Below are 22046 nucleotides of genomic sequence, written 5' to 3'. Positions count from 1 at the left end.
TGAGGTGAATCCGTCTAAAAAGAGGACCAGAAGTTCAGAGAGGTATATTGCTGTATTGGGACTTTACATGGGAAAAGAAACTAAAAATGAAGAAGATAAATTAGTTTGAACCGGTAATTAACAGTAGAGATACATCTCTTTTTATTGCCCTTCACAAGATGTTTTGTTTTAACAAATTGAAGGTTTGTGGCAACCCTGTCTAGAGCGAGTCTGTTGGCACCAACGGCATGTGCTTAATTCGAGTCTCTCTGTCACCGTTTGATAACCCTCAAAATATTTCAGACCTTCCACCAGCAAAAAGGTTATGACTTGCTGAAAGCTCATATGATGGTTAGCATTTTTTAGCAATAAAGATTTTTAAGTTAAAAAGGTTTTTTTAGACATAATGCTATTGAACACTTACTAGACTACAGTATAGTGTAAACATAACTTTTACAGGCACTGGGAAACCAAAAAATTCGTTTGACTCGACTTACTGCAATATTTGATTTACTGTGGTGACTTGGAACCGAACCTGAAATATCTCCAAGGTATGCCTGTATTTAGATTATGGTTGCAATCATGCATGCATTAGAATGAACAAAGTATTGGCTCTTTGCAGCAAGAGGATCAGTTTTTGCGGAAGTATTTGGGGTTTCACTCCCAAGGCTCACTATGAATCCTTTGATAGTCAAACAGTTCTGTCTGGAAGTTCTTGGTCATTTCTCTTACAGAAGTTCTCTTCCTCTGTGGTCAGCTGCTGCTCCATTTCCACGGCATCACTTCCATCAACTTCATGAAATCTCACGCTTTTTGCAAGATTTGCAGTTTCACTCATAACCATTTGCTTTGTATTTGCATGGTTAAATGTTAATAGCATCTGACAGTCAGCTAGGGACTGATTTGGGTGGGGATATGCGGTGGTTGAGAGGGAACTAACCTGTAAATGTTGCAGTGGCTGGCCTTTGCTTACTGTGTGTACTTTGGACCTGAGAGATTCAGATATTGAGTACTCAGAGGACTGGAACATCCCCATTTTAAACTTGGGGAAATGCTCATTGAGGCTCTTGGCTCAGGCTTACCCAAAGTTTCACAGCCAGTAAGGACAGCCATGACCAAGAGTCTAGAGTTCTTTACCAGAGTTTTCTGGAGGTGGGGATACAGATAGTGAAGGTGGAGGAGGCTGAGTTGATGATGAACCTAAGCTCCAATTATAACATCATCACAATAGGGCTCTCTCTCAAGAAAAGAAACAAATATACTGTCCTGGGGTGTCTCTTGCAGGGGGTGAGGTGAGAACTGCCCGCTCATAGACCCTAGCTGTGTGTTGACCATAGGCTTGGGAGTTCACATGAATTAACTCAGTCTTATAGCCCTCCTATGAGCTGGGTGTTGTTACCACCATCTCACAGTGAGAAATGTGATCCTCAGATCAGAAGCCCGGTGACAGACTCAGGTCACAGGGCTGGGAGGTCTCAGAGCCCAGATCTGACTTTCAGTTTTCCCATTCTCATTCCTTTTGCTAAAACCACGCCTCCTGGCAGTCTTCTGGATGCAGCGCTAATCTGGTGTCAGCCTCCCAATGGCCCCTGAGGGGTTTCTTTCCCCAATTTAGCACAGGAGGGTTTTGATTGAGGCTTGTGTTAGTATTTCCCACACTTCCGCAGTTCTCTGGCCTGTGTCTCTGCCGCCACTTTTTGCCATCAACATATAGCACTTGTGCTATTATTTACTTAGTGTTTTTCTTTAAATCATTTCACTTTTTTCAGGACAGACGTGTATTTTAGGCTAAATAGGAAATGTGTTATCAGGTGCTGTAACTAGAAGAAAGTCATAAAAATAAACATCATGTAAATAAACAACATCATCAGTCTAGTCTAGCAAGAAACTTTCTCTCTGTTAAAAAGGGATACAATTTGTACACCCATGTTCATAGGAGCATTACTCATAATACCCAGAAGGTAGAAGCAACCCAAGTGTCTGTCGGTGGATGAATGGATAAACAAAATGTGCTCTATACATTCAAAGGAATATTATTCAGCCTTAAGAAGAAAGGAAATTCTGACATATGCTACAGCATGGATTGACCATAAGGACATCATGTTAAGTGAAACAAGCCAGTCACAAAAGGACAAATATTGTATGATTCCGTTTAAATGAGGTTCCTAGAGCCAAACAGAGACAGAAAGTAGAGTGGTGGTTACTAGGGGCTGTAGGGAGTGGGGAATGGGGAGTTAGCGTTTAATGGGTGCAGCGTTTCAGTTTCTGGAGGTGGAAAAGCTCTGAAGATGAAAGGTGGCCATGGTTGCAATATGAATGTACTTAATGCCACTGAACCGTATACTTAAAAATGGCTAAAATGGTAAATTTCTTGCATATTTTGCCACCATAAAAAATCACTAAAAATCAGGTGTCTTGTTTTCTATGTCCAATAGAAGGTTGAAGAATGAAAATCAAAAGGACAGAAGGCAGTGGTAGAAAGAGGTTAGAGACAATTTAGTTCTAAATGGGCGCTTCTGGTTGCCACCGGGATCGAGAAAGACTGAAAAGTAAATGACTTTTTCATGGTGTGACTCAGTAGTTTATCTAAACGCCTGTCCGGGGTGCCACTTACTGCCCTCTCACAGATCACCGGGGGAGCAGCCCCCATGTGGAGAGACACTTCACTAGGGCTGGGGTGTGGCTCTCCCAGGCTGGGGAGTGGGAAGTGGCTTGCCTTCCTCCCTGCCAGGGGGACTGAACAAGGACCTGACACACCTCCTAAAGCGGAAGCATCTGGAATGTTTTATAGGGGAATTGGAGTCAGGAACGGCTTCCCAGAGTAGGCAGGACTGGGCCCTAATGGATGGAGAGGAGCTAGCGTGCCACCCAGGTATGTGTGCGTCAGAGCAGGAACAGAGCAGGGAGATGGGGATGAACATGGCAAGCACATCCCGAACTGGCTGGAAGTAGAAGTTGGATGGGGCTAGACCGTGAAGACAATGGGAGCCACTGCTGGCTTTTGAGCTGGGGAGTGTCTTGGCAGTGAGTTCCAGGATCTGGAGGGCAGGGTTATGTAACTGGCACCCCCAATTGAGGCGGTGCATAGTAAGGCTAGCACAGATCCAGGATGGAAAATAGAGGAGCTTTTGGGGTGAGCAGGGCTTCCTCCTGGGCCCTGAGAGCAGCTGCTGGTGTTGTAACCCTAGAGGTGGCCAGGAGACCTTGGAAAGGAAGGAAGGGCCTAGAGGTCAAGGGCTTCATCATGGCCACGGAAAACCAAAGTGTGGAGGAGGGCAAGAGTTTGTCCAAGTCACCCAGCAGGAGTGTGGCCGAGTGGTCAGGGCACAGACACACGGGTGTCCCTGCAAAGTCTTTGCACTGCAGCTGGGGTGGGCCTGCGCCTCCCCTAAATCTCCCTGCCCTGCAAGGAGCAGCTCCCCTCCTTCCCCGCACAGAGGCCACCTGAGCTACCTGTGGGCTGTGCTTGAGCAAATACAGCAAGGCCTCCAGTGTTGGGGCAGAGAAGAGGGAGACCATGTTGGGACCTGCTTCTTTCTCCCTGTTGCTGCATCCCCATCACAGCCCTGGGGGTAGAAAAGCACATTCTTGAGTCAGAATTTTCCCAGGGAGTCTGTCTGGGGCCCTGGCAAGAGAGAGCACCCTGTCTCCCCACCAACACACACAGACACTTCCCCCTGTTGCTTAGGGTTCTGTGGACGAGGTGACTGATGTAGGACAGGCTGGTCCAGACCCCTGGCTCAAGGAGAAGCTGGCCGGCCTTCCAGCCTCACAGTTCTGGCCATGTTTTCTGAGCTCTGCTCCCAGTGAGCCCTTTCTCCAAAGGGCTCTGCACTGGGTAACTCTTGTCCTCCCAAGGCCTCAGGCACCCCATCTGTGAAACCTGAGGGCTTCACGGAGCACTTCCGCTGACTCTGCAGCATTACCCTTGATAAGCCCCACACCACCCCATTAAGTGGTACTGTCATTGTCTCCATTTTACAGAGGGGAAACTGAGGTTCAGAGAATTTCCGTCACGTGCCCAAAGTTACCCAGCCAGGAAATGGTGGGCCCGGGATTTGAACCCAGGCAGCGTGACCCAGCCCTTGCCTGAGGTCCTTGCCATCATCCATCTCATTGATCGTTAGGTCAGGCAGGGATCATTCTCCCTTTCCTACACAAGGGGAAACTGAGGCCAAGAAAGGTGACGTCTCTTGCCCAAGGGCACAGAGCTGAGTGGGTCTTGGACCCCGCTGGATGCCACATTGGCCAGCCCTCCTCCCTCTCCCCACGGACGCCCAGCATCTCTGCAAATGTGCAGCTGCCCGAAGGAAGTGCTGCAGGCCCTGAGGGGGTGAGATCAAGGGGTGAGCTGGGAGTGGCTATCAGCTCAGAAGTAACAAATAGCCTTCTTCCAGTGACAGAAGAAGGGAAGTGGGAGCGTGCAGTACAGCTGTTGGGTGAAGAGAGCAGAGAGCAGTGCAGGCGCAGGGAGGTCGCCTGCCCGCAGCACAGAGGTCCCCAACTTCCCCTTCTTCGTGCAGAAGGCGGCGAGACGGCGGTGAGACAACAGCAGCTGCACAGGTCAGCCCCTCGGTCTGGGTCTTTCCATGCCCCACTCCCTCCAGATTCTGTCCTGACCCTTGGGTTCCCTAGCAGGCACTGGGCACGCCCCTGCCTGTGTGGTTGCTGGACTGGTGACATCCGTGGAGCCGCAAGGTGGGGACTCACCTTCATTCCCTTCACCAGTTCCTGGGCCCCTGATGACAACCCCAAATCTCAGGACTGTACAGATCTATGTTTCTGAAAAAAGGCATTTAAATTAAGCAGTGGTTGGGTGCTGGGTTCAAATATTTATCCCCCCCACCCCCCTACCCCATGTGGACTGGTGCAAGTTATTGAACTTTGCTTTTCTGCACCTGAGTTTCCTCATCTGTAAAATGGGGCTAGTCCAGTAACCCGCACCTCAGGTGACAGGGGTGAGGGCCTGGCACAGAGTTTATGTTGGGCGAATCAGAGCAGATGCGGTTCCTCTGAGTGACCTGGAAGGGAGCCTGGGGACAGTGTGTTCTCAGGCAAAGGCTCTGGACCTGGCTGGGTCACAGACCCCCTGTTGGGCGCTGGTGGAGCCTCCTTTTCCCTGCCTGTGAAATGGGGCTGATAATGGCACCTGTCAGGACTTTCCTGCAGAGACCACAGGTTCACTTTTCACCCAGGCCAGGGGGAGGCCAGAAGTAGGGACTTCAGCCTTTGGTTGGCAAGAGCAGTTGCTGGGAGGGGCAGGCGGGGCCCTATCCAGGAATGCAGTGGCCCAGTGGAGCCTGGTGCTGTTGGGGAGAGGGTGGGCACAGCCAGCTCTGGATAGGAAGGCAGGGCTTCCGAGCTCTCCCGCCGAGTGTAGTCCTGGCTGGCAACCTTGGGTCAGAGCCTTAGATTCCCTGGAGTGTGGATCATGGAAATGGTTGTCTGAGTCTCTCTCCCTGGGAAATAGATGACCTTGGCCTCATTTTACAGATGAGAAAACCTGAAGCACAGAAAGGTCAAGTTCCTTGCCTAAGGTCAGACCTCAAGTGCTGAATACTGGAACTAGTTATCGAATTTACATCTTCTGAAGGCTCTGTTCTGCTCTCCACTTGTCACCTCATCCATGCAGCAACTCAGCCACCAGGCCATCTTTAGGAGGCTGCAGCGCATTGTGGGAGAGAGCACTTGACTTGGAGTCTGGGTTTGCGTTTCGGCTGCCCACTGGCCTGCTGAAGAACCCCGGGAAAACCCTTGTGTGGTATTCAGTTTTGCCACGGTCAATGGAACCTTCTTGAGAGTCAGGTAAGGGATTTCTGTTTTCTAGAGGACCCCAAATAGCAAATCGCAAAAAGACGGAGATGGCTGAAGGTGTGAGGTAATGGTGAGTGGTGGTCTCTCTGAAAAGATGAGGCGGGGGATGTTGGAGGTTGCAAGCAGAAGTGAAGATTGTGGTTGCTCCTGGGAAAGGGGGTGGAAACCACAGCTTCTCTTTGGGTGCTTGGTGGGGGGGATGTCACTTCTGCTTTGGCCTTAATTTCCCCAGCTGCAGGGTGGGGTTAAGCTCCTCTTCGCTCTGTGTATGGCTGGCAGAAGCATGGCCAAGGGCCTGGGGACCCCGTCTTAGGGTCCAGACCCTGGAGGTCAAATCCACATCACTGTCTGGGCCTCAGTTTCCCCCTTCGTACTGTGAGGGGGTCTTTCCTACACTCTCGGGTTCTCAGTTTTCTCACCTGAAACATTCCAAATGGTTTCATTCAGTGGTTTCCTTTGTCCCCCCAAATCTTTTCCTTTAGTCGCTGAGGCTCTGAGAGGGTAAGTGAATTGCCCAAGGTAACACAGCCAAATAAATAACCTAATAGCCAAATAAATAAGAACCCAGCACTCTATGACTCCGAAGTCTTTATTCTCTTTTATTTATTTATTTATTTATATGTGTTATATTATATGTGTTATTTTTAACCTGTTCTTTCCGCTCAATGGTATGCTGTGCTCCTCTTTTATGTGGCTATTTGCATCGTAATTCTTAATAGTGAAATGGCAATCCATCGTACTGTATTTTTTTAACTTTTAATTTTGAAACAATGAAAAATTCACAGGAAGTTGCAAAAAAGGTTTTGTGTGCGTTTCATCCGGTCTTCTTCAATGGTAACATCTTTCACACCTGAGGTACAATATCAAAACCAGGAAATTGACTTTGGTACAATTCACAGCCTTTATTCAATTTCATCAGTTTTTATGCACTGATTTATGTGTGTGTGTGTGTGTGTGTGTGTGTGCTTAGTTCTGTGCAATTTTATGACGTGTAGATTCTTGTCACCACCATCACAATGAAGATACAAAACTGTCCCATCGCCACAAGGCTCCCTAGTGCTGCTCCTTTACAGAAACACCCCCATCCCTAACTGTTGGCAACCACTAATCTGTTCTCCGTCTCTATAATTTTGTTATTTCAAGAATGTCATATAAATCAAATCATACTGTATGCAACATTTCGAGATTGGCTTTCCCTTGAGACCCATCCAAGTTGCGAGAAACAGTATATTTTTCTAATTGCTGAGTTGTAGTTCATGGTACAGATGTACCTGAGGTTGTGTAACCATTCACCCATTGAAGGCACATTGGAATTGTTTCCAATTTGGGGCTATTGCGAATAAGGCTGCTATGAAGTTCTGCAACAAGAGAAGCCACTGCAAAGAGAAGCCCCCGCTCGCCACAACTGGAGAAAGCCAGTGCGCACCAATGAAGACCCAATGCAGCCAAAAATAAATAAATAAATTAAATTAATTGAAAATAAATAAACTATGTTGTGTGCGTTAAAAAAAAAACAAACAAAAACACTTAAGTGCCTGGTAGGGCTTGGTGACTGGTGAGGCTTCACCGTAAGCTTGGTCCTGGCTGTTTTATCAAGGAGCACCAAAATGTCAGTAGCTACAGGATACTTTTCTTAGAACGGTCAGTTCTGCGGAGAAGAATTTTCTCCTGCCTCGGAGCATCATTGCCTGGCTGCTGGCAGTCTTCTGGAAGCTGATTGGAGGAGGAGGTGGGGAGGGGATATGGCTTAATTTTCCTGTACCAGAACGGCACCTTGCAGATTCTCTCTGGTGAACTGTCTGCAGGGAATGTACTTTGTGTTGGAGGGTAGGGTTGAGGATGCAAGGGTGGTGAGGAAGGTTCCTGGATGCTCCAGGTGGCAGAGGAGATCTGGGGACCCAGCTGGTCATTTTAAAAACTCACAACCAGCAGGCCCCCGTTTTTAGCCTCACCCTTCATCCCACCTTCAGAGGTTCCCGATGCTTCCAGCGCTCAAGTGCTCCCACAGTGGTGAGGCTTGACCTAGCTGTCTTCCCCGTGTCCCCTCCCCGATCCCCCCACCCGCTGTATTCACCTCTCCTTACTGCAAGCGCTTGGGTTCAACGTCTTATGGTCTGCTAACTTTTGTTTTTTTAAGCAGGTGGCCACCTGCTTTGCGGCCTCCAAGGTTTCACTGATATCTCTCATCTGCTGTTGTCTTCTTTCCCATTGTTCTGTCTTTTGTGGCTTTGTGTCTGTTTTATTCATTCACTCTCATTTTAGTGGAGTTTCGGGGGTAGGCATAAATTTGCTATGTTTAAGCAGAAGTTTATTAGTTCATTTTAACGTTAAAAAAATAAATTTATTTATTTATTTTTGGCTGCATTGGGTCTTCATTGCTGCACACGGGCTTTCTCTAGTTGCGGTGAGCGGGGGCTACTCTTCCTTGCGGTGCGTGGGCTTCTCATTGCAGTGGCTTCTCGTTGTGGAGCACGGGCTCTAGTTGCGCGAGCTTCAGTAGTTGTGGCACCTGGGCTCAATAGTTGTGACATGCAGGCTCAGTAGTTGTGGCTCCTGGGCTCTAGAGCACAGGCTCAGTAGCTGTGGCGCACAGGCCTAGTTGCTCTGCGGTATGTGGGATCTTCCTGGACCAGGGATCAAACCCACGTCCCCTGCATCGGCGGGCGGATTCTTAATCACTGTGCCACCAGGGAAGTCCCTATTAGTTAATTTTAAAACCGAGGGAAATGAGGGCAGAGAGGGACAGGTTCTTTTTTTTTTTAAAAACCAAAACATTGGATTTATTTTCACAAATTTGAACCTGACATCTTCATTCATAACTAACAGCTGCCATAGATCCTGGCAGTCACAAAAATAAGTGAAAATGAAGAGAAGGTTGCAAAGCAAGTGTTGAATACAGTACTTAACAATATGTTCAAATCCCATTATACTTTAAAATGGGCTTTGGGGGAATTCTTTGTGGACAAAGGCAGTGGTTTTCCTGATGTCATCCAGCTGCTGTGATTCTTGGTGGCCTCTGACCTCCCACGATTGTCATCAAAACCAGCCTTCTCCTGAAACTCTTAGTTCTCGTCTTTTTCTCTGCTCCAACTTTCGGATTCCCCCAGCTGCTGCTGCTGGTAGTTTAATCAGAGAGGGACAGATTCTTGCCCGAAGTCACATGGTGGGTGAACGACAGGGCTGGACAGGATTAATGACAAGCAACTCCCAATGTTCCCCTGGGTAAGATCAGAGCCCCGGGGAGGCCCCCAGAGATACCATGTTTTGGGAGGAGGATGTGTCTCAGGCAGAGCTGCAAATGATCAAGGACTCTGGAGTAACAGAGACATGGCTTCAGGCAGCCTCACGCAAAGCAAGACGCCTTGCTCGCTGAGCCACGGTTTCCTCATCTGTGAGATGCAGGAGTGGTGAGGATCAAATAAGATGCTGCGCGTCCTATTCTTGGGGTGTGCCAGATGCCTAGCGTTAGAGGTGGCTCTTTCACCGAGGTGACAAAGACATGCACCTTTTCCAGGGCGGGAGCCAGTTCTTGGAGGAGACTCGGTACAGGACATGGATCGCTGCGGGGCCCTTTTCCTCTGCCTGTGCCTCTTGATGTCTCAGAGCAGAACAGAGGGTAAGAGGGCTCCGCTGAGCTGCAAGGGCCATCCTAGCCTGGACCCCTGGCTGTGATGTGAAGCGGGGAGGCCTCAAACCAAGGGAGATTGAAAAGGGGCACTTAGGCCTCCTGGGGCAGCAGGAGGCTGGGGCGGAAGGCCCAGAGGCCGTGGGGCGGGCGGCGGGGCAGCTGCAGACAGAGACTGAGGCGGATGTCTGACTCTCTCCTCACAGAGGCATCCCAAGAAATCCTGCGCTGGATGAAGAGAATGGAGACGGCAGCCAGGAGCCGGAGCCTCACTTCTTTTGCTGAGTGAGTTGGGTGTCCCTCCTCTCCCTCCCAGAGTCAGCTGTGCCTCCACCCCCAGCTTGCACCTTGAATCCATGGCCCAGGGTTGGTCCAGGGTAGACTGTTAATTCATTTATTCAACACTCATTTATTGAGTAGCTACTGTGTGCCCGGCACCAAGCTCTGGAGACGTGGGATAGACACATCCCTGTTCTCATTGAGTTTACTGTCTGATTGGGTGCCCTTAACCATGGATGCCATGAAACCAGGCGCAGAATCACGGGTCTCCATGCATTTTTCTGGGAAGGGGCTCCAAGACTTGGGCTGGGCTCTCCAGAGTCTGTGACCCAAAAGCCTAGTAGGTCAGGGTAAGAGGCCAATGCTGATGACTGACCAGGGAATCATAGGGCTGTGGAGCACTTCAGTCAGTGGGGAGCTGCCAGGGAAGGCTTCCTGGAGGAGGTGTCAACAAACTGGAACCCAAACAAGAGTTAATGGAAGGAGATGGGTGGGGTGGGGAGGTGAGAGTGTGCCAGGAACACTGTATGCAGAGGTCTAGTAACAGAGACATGGTGGGAGTGACGGGTGTGGGATGGGGGAGGCTGTGGAGAGTGCCACTCACCTCCATCCTTACCCCGGGCTCTGGCCACCTCTCTCACTTTCAGGCTCATCCATGGCCTAGAGTCAAGGCTACTCAATGCCAGCTTTGGGGGCCATAACCTCACTTTGCGGACGCATACCATCCAGACACTAGCCTTCAAGCTGGGCTGCAACTTCACTGGCCTCTCACTGGGAAGTGCTGCTCTGCAGCAGGTCCCCCAGGTCAGAGGTGGCCAGGGATTGGGGGTGGCCAGAGCCTCTACCCCAGAAATCCTCCGGGGGTTTAAGGTCTGGACTTTCCCCAGGGTCCATCGCCCACCTTCCCACCAATCAGGGCTCTGCCTTAATAGCTGTGAGTTGCCGCCTCTGTAAAATGGGGCTGACGTTCTTCATGTGAATGATGGAAAGGGGGTGCTTGTGGCCCCTCAGGGGCAGTGTCCTCTTCCTGCTTTTGCAGGTTCCTGGGGTGAGGCAGTCGTGGGAGAGGCCAGGGGAACGGGACACCTTTGAGGGCCCTGGTATGATTCCTGCTGAATACCTGGGTGCTGGGGGATCCATCCCCTCCATCTTCAGGGACCCAGCTGAGTGGAATAAATAACCCAAATTCAAGACCAGAACAGCCTGAAGGGAAGGCCTGAGATCGGGGGAAGTTTGGGTGGAGGTGCAGCCTGGCAGGAGAGGGTTCTGTGGGCGGAGGCTCCAAGGTAGGAGAGGCTCGGGGCAAGGCTGGGAGGGCTTCCTGGGGAGTGGGGAGCAGTGAAGGTGTTGTGGTGGGTCTGGAGGCTTCGGACACCAGGTGCAGCCTATCTCTGGCTCTCCACAGGCCCAGGTCCCACTCGCCATGCAGTTCCCAGCTGAGCTGACTCATGATGCCTGCAGGGTGCGCCCCAGGGAGCTGACTCTCATCTGCATCTACTTCTCCAACGCCCGCTTTTTTCAGGTCAGGGCCTGCTAGTAGGCCAAGCAGGGTGGATGTGGGCTCCTTCTTGGGGGGTCACTGCAGGCATGCATGCCACCTCCTGGCCTCTGGGCAGGGACCAGCCTACTGTGCAACTTCAGTCAATCAGTGCCCCTCTCTGGGCCTCTGTTTCAGCAAAATGGAAGGGAGGCATGATTATAATGTGCAAACGAGACCTAAGAAGTCTACTGTTTGTGTGCCTCTCCCTAGATGGGAGATAGACAAGTAGGTCACAAGATCTTTGTCCTCAGAGAGCTCTCTATCTCAACAGTTAGACCAGGACCTTAGAGACTTAATTTTAGCTTGAGGTTGATTATAACCATAGAGATTCAAAGGGATGGATGAGTCAGGGTGGGGTCAGGATGGCTCCCAATGAGCAGTCCTGGAGGGCTTCTGGAGGAGGTGCCTTTTAACCTTGGCTTTGAAAGTGAGTTAGGGTAGGGTGACATGGAGGGTATGAGGCTGGAATTCATTTAACAAATGGGAGGTGATGGTGGTGGTAGTGAGAAGACAGGGTTCCAGGTGGAGGGGGCAGCATACGCAAAGGCTGTGAGGCTGGCGCAGCTGTACAAGTGAAAGCCATGCTGCTTGTTCTCATCCGGGGAGGAGGGGCTGGAGAATGGGGGCTCTTGGACCTCATCCAGGGTCTCCTCATGTCCCCTCCAGTCAGTGCTTCTTCTGTTGCCCTTCCAGAAAGACATCAATTCATCTGTGCTCAATAACTATGTTCTGGGGGCCCAGCTGAGCCATGGACAAGTGAGCAACCTCCGTGAGCCGGTGAACATCAGCTTCTGGCACAACCAAAGCCTGGTATTGTTGGGGCCACCCCCACGTCCACCCCACCCCTACCCCCTTGTGGCTGTCCTGTCGAACACTGGTTTGATCAAACCCAGACTTGTGGAACTATCTTAGAAACAAGCTGCTTTAAATCTATCATACTTTGAAAATTCCTGCCAAAGAAATGAGAGAGAAGCTTTGACACACTGCATTCATCAGGATTCTTTGAATCGCACATGATAGAAAACCAACTCAAGCCCGCTTCTTGGCTCATGTACGTGAAATGTCCAGGGCTGTCCTAGCTTCAGGCACAGATATGATGCCATGATGGCTCAGTCTCCATCTCTCAACAATGGTTTCCCGCCTTGGCTTTCCACTCTGTGGCAAGGTGGCAGCTGAAGTGCTGGACCTCCTTCCCCTCTTCTCAGCAGGCTCTTTCTTGCCAGTGCAAACCAGGATCCCATAACGGATTCTAAAGGTCCAGCTGGGTCATGTGTCATCCATCCCTGACCCATCACTGTGCCCAGGGGGATGGAACATGTAGATTGGCCAGACCTGGGTCACATGGCCCAGGGACTGGGCTGGACTCATTTGACCCGTCATTGGGAGAGGGATGGGTCCCCAAGGAAACTACAGATATTGATGCCGAAAGAAGGAAGAAGGGCTGCTGGGTGGGCACAAGCCCTGATGGCATTCCCGAACAGCCCCCGAGTCTGGCCATATCTTCTGTCAGCCTCATCAGGACCGCTCTGCACTCCCAATTTCTCCACGGTCCTTTCCTTTCATTCTTCTGGGCTTTTGCCCCTGTTACATCCTTGCTCCACTTCTGTTGAAATCTGATGTGTCCTCTAAGGCCTCAGTGCCCCAGCTGTCCCTTCCCTTCTCAGGACTCCTCTGCCTTTTCCTCCATGGTCTTCCATGGAGTGCCCGTTTCATTTCCCTCACCTTTCCACCCACAGGGCTTGGCGTCAGGGCTGTCTGTAGATGACTCTCTCTCTCCCCCACTGGGATGGGTCTGGACTGTCATTGTTCCCCATGGGGAGGAGGGGAAAGCGGACATTGATTATAGGCACCTACTGTATTGGCCAGAGCTGGGCGCTCAAGATTTCTCATTGCCTTTGATTATTCCACCATCCTTGTGACTTGAGTATCAATGATCGCATTTTGCAGATGCATAAACTGAGGCTCAGAGAACCTCTGTGACTTTCCCAGGTCACTCTCAGAGTCCGTTGGGGAGGTGGGGCTAGAATCTGGTCTGTCTGATGCCAAAGCCCAGCCCGTGCCTGGTAAAATGTTGACAAGGGTGCAGCTGAGTCACCTTCGGCCCCCATAATTACCAGACCCTCCCTGATCCATGGCCCTCCCCTCCACCCCCTGGATGCACCCAATTCCAGCATCTCCCCTTAGGAAGGCTACACGGTGACCTGTGTCTTCTGGAAGGAGGGAGCCAGCAAGCACCACTGGGGGGCCTGGAGCACTGAGGGCTGTCGCACAGAGCAGCCCTCACCCTCCCAGGTGCTCTGCCGCTGCAACCACCTCACCTACTTTGCTGTTCTCATGGTATGTGTGCATCTAGCCTGGGTGAGGGTGCTCAGAGCTGCAGAGGGCCCCCTATCCAGGACAGAGGAGAAAGGCAAAAGCTGGTGCAGGGGGCAGAAAATCCAACTCAAATGGGCTTAAGGAAAAAAAAAAAAACCAGAACACCTTATGGGTTCATGTTCCCGAAAAGGCTGGGTTAGGCTTCAGGCATGTCTTGCTCTAGGGGCTCAATGTCACCAAGATAGGACTCTATCTCAGTCTCTCAATCGTTCTTGCTTTGTGTTAGCTTAGTTCTCAGACAGGATCTCCCCATGGGCTTATAATATGGCTGCTGGCATTTCCTGTTTTATGTCCTACTAGGTTCAGGTCAGTAGAACGAGAGCTCTCTCACCGAATTCTGCCAGCCAAAGCCATAGGATTGAGTCCCACAGGCCTAGAGTGTGTCCCATGCCCATCCCTTAACCAATCACTGTGGGCAGGAGGAGGGAAGGCTCTGATAGGCCAGGCCTGGTGCACCTGACTACACATAGTAGGAGAAGTGGAGGGTCCACCCACGTGCGGGAGTGAGGGAGGGGAGGAAGGGGAGATGGGAGTTGGGAGGCAGAAAAGCCGCTGTGTCTGCTGTGGCTGTTTTCAAGTCAGGACCACGGCTAGGATTGTAGGGTAGGGGGGCTTGAAGCTGAGGTCTTGGCAGGTGTCTTTGATTTAGGCAGCGGAGGGCATTTCCATGCTTCTGGCTCCCCTTCCCTCCCACAGCAACTCTCCCAGGCCCCGGTCCCTGCAGAGCTGCTGGCGCCCCTCACATACATCTCCCTGGTGGGCTGCAGCATCTCCATCGTGGCCTCGCTGCTCACTGTCCTGCTGCACCTCCTTGCCAGGTATTCCCCTGCCCTCGTGCTGGGCCAGCCCACCCGCTGCTGCTCAGCACCCCTCCTTCTTTCCTACTTGGGCCCCCAGAGTCAGGTGGGCTTTTCCAGAGTGCAGAGGCTGGGAAGCAGGAGACCAGCCTCCTTGCGTGTGGCTGTTGTTGGGTCCCTGCCCCTCTCGACCTGTGTCCCGGTCATTACGTGTCTATGAGCCCAGGGGGTGGCGCTGCCTGGTGACGTCCGGTCACGGAGGGCCACGCCCCCACCCGCAGGAAGCCGAGTGATTCCATTACGTGCATCCACGTGAACCTGCACGCCTCGGTGCTGCTCCTCAATGTCGCCTTCCTGCTGAGCCCAGTGCCGGCCGTGCCCCCCGTGCCTGAGTCAGCATGCGTGGCACTGGCTGCCACCCTGCACTACGCGCTGCTCAGCTGCTTCACCTGGATGGCCATTGAAGGCTTCAACCTCTACCTCCTACTTGGGCGCGTCTACAACATCTACATCCGCCGATACGTGCTCAAGCTCTGTGCCCTGGGCTGGGGTAAGCACGGTCTCCCTCTCGCTTGCTTCCTGAGGCTTCCAGCCAGACTGGGCGTCTGTCCCCTCCTGTCCTCTTTCTCCTCCACTGCCATGACCACTGGTCACCACCCCTGCCAGCACCCACCGCCGCTTCCTACATGACTATTCTTATCACCACTTCCACCTCCAAAGCATCTATATCACCACCACTTCCAACACCACCGTCACCTCCACCATCCTCAGCCTTGTGTTCACCACCATCTCTGGTACCACCATCATCGGCGTCTCTATCACCATCCTAGCCCCTGTCTTCATTATCTCTTTCCTCACCGGTTCCCAAACCCTCTCTCCCATTACCTTCCAGCCATCACCTCCCAGTGTGACCACTACTACTGCCGCTACTGTTCCACCCTACAGCCCTCATTCATATCAGCCTTCTCCAAGACCACCAGGCTAATTGCTCTGAGGCTGGACCACGTGACAGCGGCTGGGGACTCAGAGCGATCTCTTTCCCTCCCCTCCCCCCACCCTCTGCTTGCCCGGTGGAATCCTGTTTTAGCAGCCCCAGGAACCCATGACCAGCCCATCTCTGGGGTCTCCTGACAGATACTGAGCCTCTGTCCCACCCCTCAGGGGTCCCGGCCTTCCTGGTACTGCTCCTTCTTGCCGTCAAGAGCTCAGTTTACGGACCCTACAGGATCCCGCTCTCCGACAGCCAGGGGAACAGCACGGGCTCCCAGAACACGTCCATGTGAGTGCGCTCACGGCTGCGGCAGGCTCCCTGGCTCTAGTCCTGGGGCTCTAGACGGGGTGCCTTGTAGGCGGGACACTGACTGCAGGGCAGGGAGGGGACTACTGCTTACACGGGGCGTGGTTTCCAGGGGTCTTTGCCACGCCCCTTCTGCTGGATCCCTAAGGTCTCCTGCAGGACGGGTTCACTCTCTATGCTAGTTCTAGGAAGCACATGGGCCTCCAAGGCCAGGCCGGGGCAGGGGGGCCTTTGCCCCTCCCGGCCGCTGGCGGCCAGCGCCCCTCTGGCTCTCAGGCCGTGCGGTGGAGCTCAGCCTGTGCCTGGCTCTTCTCTCTCCTCACCTCCGTGCTTCGCTCAGGCGCTTGGCTGTGGCCCCCCCGACCTGTGCCTGGCATGGCACTGCCAGCCCTCCAACCCTCCTAGTCAGAGAAGAGAGTGTTGTGGGGATTGGGACACCACAGGCACCGTGCTCAGAGTGTATGTGGGGAGGGGGCGCAAGGCGGTTTGGGGGACAGACTCTGTCGCCCCTTCCCGTGCCCTCGGACATTAACCTCTTTCTTTTGATGAAATGTTTCTAACAGTCAACATAGAGGGAGTAGCTTAACAACCCCCTGCAGACCCATCACCAGCAGTTGGCCGTCTGGCCTTTTTCCCTCTCCTGGCTGACACCAGCTCAGGACGGCTGAGGGCTGGCTCTGAATCCTCACAGCAAGGAGCAGGCCCCATTGTCAGCCCTCGTTTACAGTTGGGGAAACCGAGGCACAGGCGGCTGAAGAACCCTGGCCAAGGAGACCCAGCCAGTTGAGGGCAGAGCTGGGACTTGGCTCTAGAGCCCGGCCCCCAACCACTGCCCATCCCAGTCTCTGGGAAGTGAGGGCTCTGGGCACGGAGTGAGGCTGAGATGGGGTTAATTCCTCTCTGTGAGGGTGGGGGTGTTTTCTCAGAGCAAGTGTGACTTAGGACTCTTTAAACGTGTGTTTTTATTGTATAACACGTGACATGGCAGAAGAACTGCAGTGATGCTTCCACAGAACAGGAAGCACGTTAATGCAGGGATGTTAGCGAGCTCCCGCCCGAAGAACCATCTCCTTCCCGGTCTTCCTCACCTCTCCCTCTCCCCTCTCCCCCTGGACTTTGTGACTTTTATTCTCCTGCATTTAAAAAACCCTTACTACATATATATGTCTTTTTTAAAAATTCTTTTACATTTTTTGTTTTATTTTTTAAATTGAAGTATAATTGACATATAACACTTCATTAATCTCAGGTGTGCAACATAACGATTTGGTTGTATATATTGCCAAATGACCGCGACAATAAGTCCAGTTAACATCTGTCACCAGACATACAGAATTGATTTTTCTTGTGATGAGAACTTTTAAGATCTACTCTCTTCGCAACTTTCAATTATGCAATACAGTATTGTTAACTGTAGTCACCATGCTGTACATGACATCCCCAGGACTTATTTATTTTACAACTGGAAGTTTGCAACTTTTGACCCCCTTCACCCGTTTTGCACCCTGTCCCCCCCTCCCTGGCCTCTGGCAACCACCAGTCTCTTTTCTGTATCTATGAACTTGTTTTTTTGTTTGTTTGTTTTAGATTCCACAAGTAAGTGAGATAATACGGTATTTGTCTTTCTTTGACTTATTTCGCTTAGCATAATGATCTCAAGGTCCATCCATGCTGTCGCAAATGGCAAGATTTCCTTCTTTTTATGACTGAATGATACTCCATTGTGTTTATGTGTGTGTGCATGTATACAGAACATCTTCTTTAACAGCGATTTTTAAAAACCTTGAAAATAACTCCAGTGCCCACTGACAGGACACCGGACTAGTACATGCGATAGAGCCACCCCTGTCAGACAAATCATCTGGCAGTGAAAAGGAATGGTCCACCACCACACTCATCCACTTGGGTGAACCCCCAAAATCATGTTCAAGGACTCTGTGACTGCAGTGAAAGGAGCCCGAGCAGGTGATCGTGACAGTTAGGGGCTCAGGCTCTGTGCTTAGACCGCGGGGCTTCAAGTCCCACCTTAGGCAGGTGTGCGTTTCTAAGCCTCATAGGGTCACCATGAGGGTCGCATGGCTGATTCACGGAAATCACGTGACCTGGTGGGGTAAAAGGCAGCACCTGCCTTGAAGGTGTTTGGGGGAAGCAGAGGCCGTGAAGACCTCACGGAGGGTCTAGGACCACGGCTGGGGCCACTGTCAGGGATCTCTCTGACCTTCCCTCTGCCCTCGGTGGAGTTTTCCTGCTGCTCCCCCGGCTCCTCAGTCCACACATGGAGGGCGCCCCTCCACCCAGCTGTGAGTTGCAGCAGCTCAGGGAAGGGCCGGTGGCCCAGTCCAGGTGGGGAGGGGCTCCTGGCACCGCTGCACGAAGATGGGGATGAGATGTTGATAATCATGTGGTGGGTGGAAGGAGAAATTTCCAGCAAAGAGGACCATGGACCAATGATGTAATCAATACCTTATAAGTTGACAGTTGGGCTGGGCGTGGAAGGGGGAAGGGTTAGATGTTCAAGGGAGGAGAGAGAGAGTTTTCAGGTGGGTAAGAGAGGGTAAAGGAGGCATGCAGAGGCTTCAGGCATGGGGCTGAGGTGGCAGGTGGGTCCTACCTGGTGGCCTGGCTGGAAAGCTGAGCCCAGGACTTCACCATGTGTGCAGTCAGGCAAGAAATGACGGGTCTGAGCCGGAAGACCGGACCGGGTTCAAGAGGCAGTCCAGAGGCCCAGGAGACCGTGGCTTCCCTGCCACCAGTCTTGGGAACCACACCAACCCCAGCGCTTCGCCCCTCCCTTGCAGATGCTGGGTGCGGGACGCCTGGGTGCACGGTATCCTGGTCATGGGCTCTGGTGGCCTCACATCCCTTTTCAACCTGGTGGTGCTGGCCTGGGCGCTACGGGTCCTGCACAGACTGCGGGCGCAGGAGAAGGCGCTGGGTCCCCGGGCCTGCTGGGATACCGTCACCGTGCTGGGCCTCACCGTGCTGCTGGGCACCACCTGGATCTTGGCCTTCTTCTCCTTTGGTGTCTTCCTGCTGCCCCAGCTCTTCCTCTTCACCACCTTCAATTCGCTCTACGGTAGGGCCTGTGGTTGACGTGGAGGAAACCCCAGGGGGGTAGTGTACAGCTGCTACATGTTTACTCCTGAAGGGCTCCAGGTTGAGGGGGTGAGTCAGGGGCTGAAATCTGGGCCCTGACAAGCTGGTTTGGGGCTACGCCCGCCCATAGGAAGGGGCGCCACCTTGTAATTTGCACAAAGGCAGCCTATGGGCTAGCGGTGGCTGGTCCTCCAGCTCCTACGCCCGGTCCCTTCTGGCCTCCAACAGGAAGGGCTTCTGAGAATTACTGCTGGGCCTCAGGGAGGCCCCACTTACCCCAGCCAAGGAGGTGCCTGGATCTTGGAGGAGGCCCCACGCTGTTCCTGAGACGCTTCCACTAACCAGTCTTTTCCGTGCAGGTTTCTTCCTCTTCCTGTGGTTCTGCTCCCAGAGGCGCCACTCAGAGGCGGAGATGGAGGCATTCTGCTCCTCCCAGATGGTGCAGTAGTCTGGACTGTCTGGACCTCCTGGCCTGGAGCCCCCGGCTTCTCTGGCTGCCTGCAGCCGGAGGCCCTGGCTTCCACTCGAGAAGATGGCAGGCCAGCTGCTGGACACCAGAGGCCACTGTCACCTCCAGGGGGCCTTTTCCACCTCCATGCCTTCCCCAGGCCCAGAGGGCCGCGTGTTGCTCTCCGTCCCCAGGCATTCTGCTCTGGGGCAGGTCCAGCCCCACCTGGGGGCAGCAAACTTGCCCCTGGTGCCTGGGCCCAGCTGGCCAGGCCTATGGCCAGAGCACTGGCCTGGGAGTCAGGAGGCCACGTTTCAATGCCTTTCTCTGAGTTTCACTGTCTGACCTTGGGCCTGTCATTTCTCACTGACCCTTGGTTTCCACATCTGTGACATGGTGGCAGATGGCTCTGGTCCTGCCTAATCCCAGAGCTTTATGCAGATTCCATGGCACCAGGGAGGACGAGGTCATAGTGGCGTGGGGATCCCCACCCCGGCCTGGGCCTGCCCTTGAAACACCTGCTGGGCCCTGCTTCCTTCCTCCGGGAGAGGGTCAGCCTTGGCCGGGGGTCCCCAGCCCAGCGCTTAGAGACCCACCCAGTGTGTGAGACCTCACCAGCCTGTAACTGAGGCCTCTTTTCCTTTAACCCCCAAATGATGACTCTAACTCCAAGTCCACCCTTTCCAAAGATCAGGAAGTCCAGTCCTTTCCAGAGGCTCCTCTTCCAGCGTTCCCCAGACCCCCATAGGCCATTAAGACCAGCAGCTGGGGCCACAGGGCTTCCTGGAGGTGGGAGGGGAGCACCTCTTTCCCCTCCATCTGAGTTCCAGTGATCCGGCTATTTGATGACTGGGCAGGATTGAATTTCACCTGGTAGGCGTGAGGCTGTGGGTTCTAAATCCCAAGCTTGTTTGTCTGTTCTCTTGGAGTTGGTGGGCACCTAAAGTATTTATAAATTGGTATAAATTATACAAGTCTTTTGTCAGGCTTCCCATTTCAGTTTCCTTCCTGTTTGTTTTGTTAGCTGTCGCAGTCGTAGAAAATCACCATTGCCCTTGACCTGTCCTGTCAGGCCAAGTGGGAGACCACTCACGAAGCGAGCGCCTTTCCCAGGCTTCACACCAGGGGGCCCTGTTGGCCAATGTCAGAAGCCACTGGGTCCAAAACCATGTCTGGTGATGCTGTGGTCGCCTGTCTGTGGATATGACACACCAGATGGAGAGGCTCTGCCTCCAGGACTGCACCTTCTGGGCGACCAGCAGGAGGAATGCTAGCACTGCCTACACAGCCATTTCTCTCTTTCCCAACGCAGCCACCCGCTCTGGCTCTTGGGGTCTCATGCTCTGGGCATACGTGGCACTAGAGCGCGGGGCTGGGATAGGCTCTCAGGGCCCCGCTCCAGGCCATCAGATAGATTGCGATGACTTTGAACGTCACTGGGAGGGAGTTGGAGCCGGATCCCTTTTCTCCCAGGGGGAGCCTCTGCCCTCTGTTCACTTCTTGATATGAATAGCCCTTCACTAATTGGTGAGTGGCGCAGGCTCCGCATACTGCCTGGGCTCAAGTGCCCGCTCTGTCACTTGTCAGCTGTGTGACTGTGGACAAGCCACTCCACCTCTCTGTGCCTGAGTTTTCCCATCTGGAAAATGGGGCAATAGTAGTACCTATTTTGAAGGGTAAATAAAATAACCCATATAAAGAGGCGTAGCAGAGGGTAAGTGCTCAGTAAAGGGTTATCGTTATCATTCGTATTTTGTTATTATTATTACAGTGTCAACTGAGTCTCAGAGGCCGACCCTCTAAGGTCCAGTCTGCTCGGCCTCACAGGCCCAGCTCCTCGCTCAGCACATCCCGCTGTCCTTCGGCTGCACTACCTCCTCTCCCACTTTCCCCAGAGCTGCCTTTGGTCCAGCCTTGCTAGCCTTTTGTTATTTTAGGGACATTTCTCACACGGTACAGGCTCCAGGCCATTGCCACCTGTCCCCCTACCCCTCGGTTCCCAAATCCTCTGATCTATCTAAATTCTCAGGGGCTCAGTTATCATGCCTCCCATGAAATCTCTCCAGTTTTCCCACAGAGGAGATCTCTCTCCCACTCCTACTCCAGCAGAGTGTCCCCCTGCCTCTCTCAGGGTGATGTGAGCCCCCATTCGAGCTCCCCTAGTTTGGCCAGCCCTAGCTTGTACTAGGCTCCCCAGGCCTTGGGGTGGGCCCCCGTCCCAATGCGGGTGCCAAGGATCATGGGCACGTCCGGCCTCTCTCTTGGGCAGCTCCGGGGAGCGGTCCGCAGCCCACTGAAGCAGGGCCTTGCCTAGGACCCATCCCAGCCCAGACCTGGCCTTTTAGATCCTACCAAGCCCAGGGCTGCCCAAGGGAGGATGTGGCCACAGTGACACAGAAGGTTCTGGTAATTCTAGGAAACGGCCCCAGCTCTGTGGCCCTGAGCCTGGTTGGGGGTTCAGGCGCTGTGCAGGGACCACTTCCCGGAAATGCCCTAACCGGGTGGGGGGCAGGGCTGAGGGAACCGTTGATGGGCCTCGGTGCCCTCCCCTCACTCCCAGTGGCGTCCTGGCCTTGCCCAGACTGGGCACCGGGCCCATCTGTCAGGGGCTTCCAGACTTAGTGGGAAGATGGAGCTGGAGGCCCCTAGGGCTCTCTGCTCAGGGCCAGAGTCTCCGAGGAGGCCCGGGGTGAAGGAGGACAAGTCGAAGCCAGAAAGGCCACAGACTAGCAGTTTCTATGTTGCTTTGTTGCTGTTTTTTTTTTCAGAAAGACAATGTGTGTATGGGGGGAGGA

General features: G+C 53.0%; 1 protein-coding gene across 3 annotated transcripts; it reads left to right on the top strand.

Moving 5' to 3' along the window:
- Positions 1-28: 28 nt before the first annotated feature.
- ADGRG5 (adhesion G protein-coupled receptor G5) lies at positions 29-20184 on the top strand. Of its 3 annotated transcripts, XM_079907520.1 has the most exons (14): positions 29-42; positions 439-530; positions 4503-4542; positions 5612-5784; positions 9308-9409; positions 9625-9703; positions 10345-10501; positions 11103-11219; positions 11931-12047; positions 13422-13574; positions 14310-14431; positions 14692-14960; positions 18506-18783; positions 19163-20184. In XM_079907520.1, exons 5-14 carry the CDS (start codon positions 9346-9348, stop codon positions 19580-19582), a joined length of 1776 nt encoding a protein of 591 aa, XP_079763646.1. In that variant the 5' UTR covers positions 29-42; positions 439-530; positions 4503-4542; positions 5612-5784; positions 9308-9345; the 3' UTR covers positions 19583-20184. The 3 variants fall into 3 exon arrangements, with proteins under 3 accessions (XP_079763646.1, XP_079763647.1, XP_079763648.1); XM_079907521.1 differs by lacking the exon at positions 29-42 and having other exon boundaries at positions 480-530; positions 4377-4542; XM_079907522.1 differs by lacking the exons at positions 29-42; positions 439-530 and adding an exon at positions 15572-15689 and having other exon boundaries at positions 4225-4542; positions 19163-19351.
- The last annotated feature ends 1862 nt before the right edge of the window (positions 20185-22046 follow it).

The sequence above is a fragment of the Stenella coeruleoalba genome (genome assembly GCF_951394435.1).
Source record: "Stenella coeruleoalba genome assembly, chromosome: 20".
NCBI lineage: Eukaryota > Metazoa > Chordata > Mammalia > Artiodactyla > Delphinidae > Stenella > Stenella coeruleoalba.
Note: the sequence above shows the minus strand (reverse complement) of the source record. Positions and strands in the feature narration are given on the sequence as shown.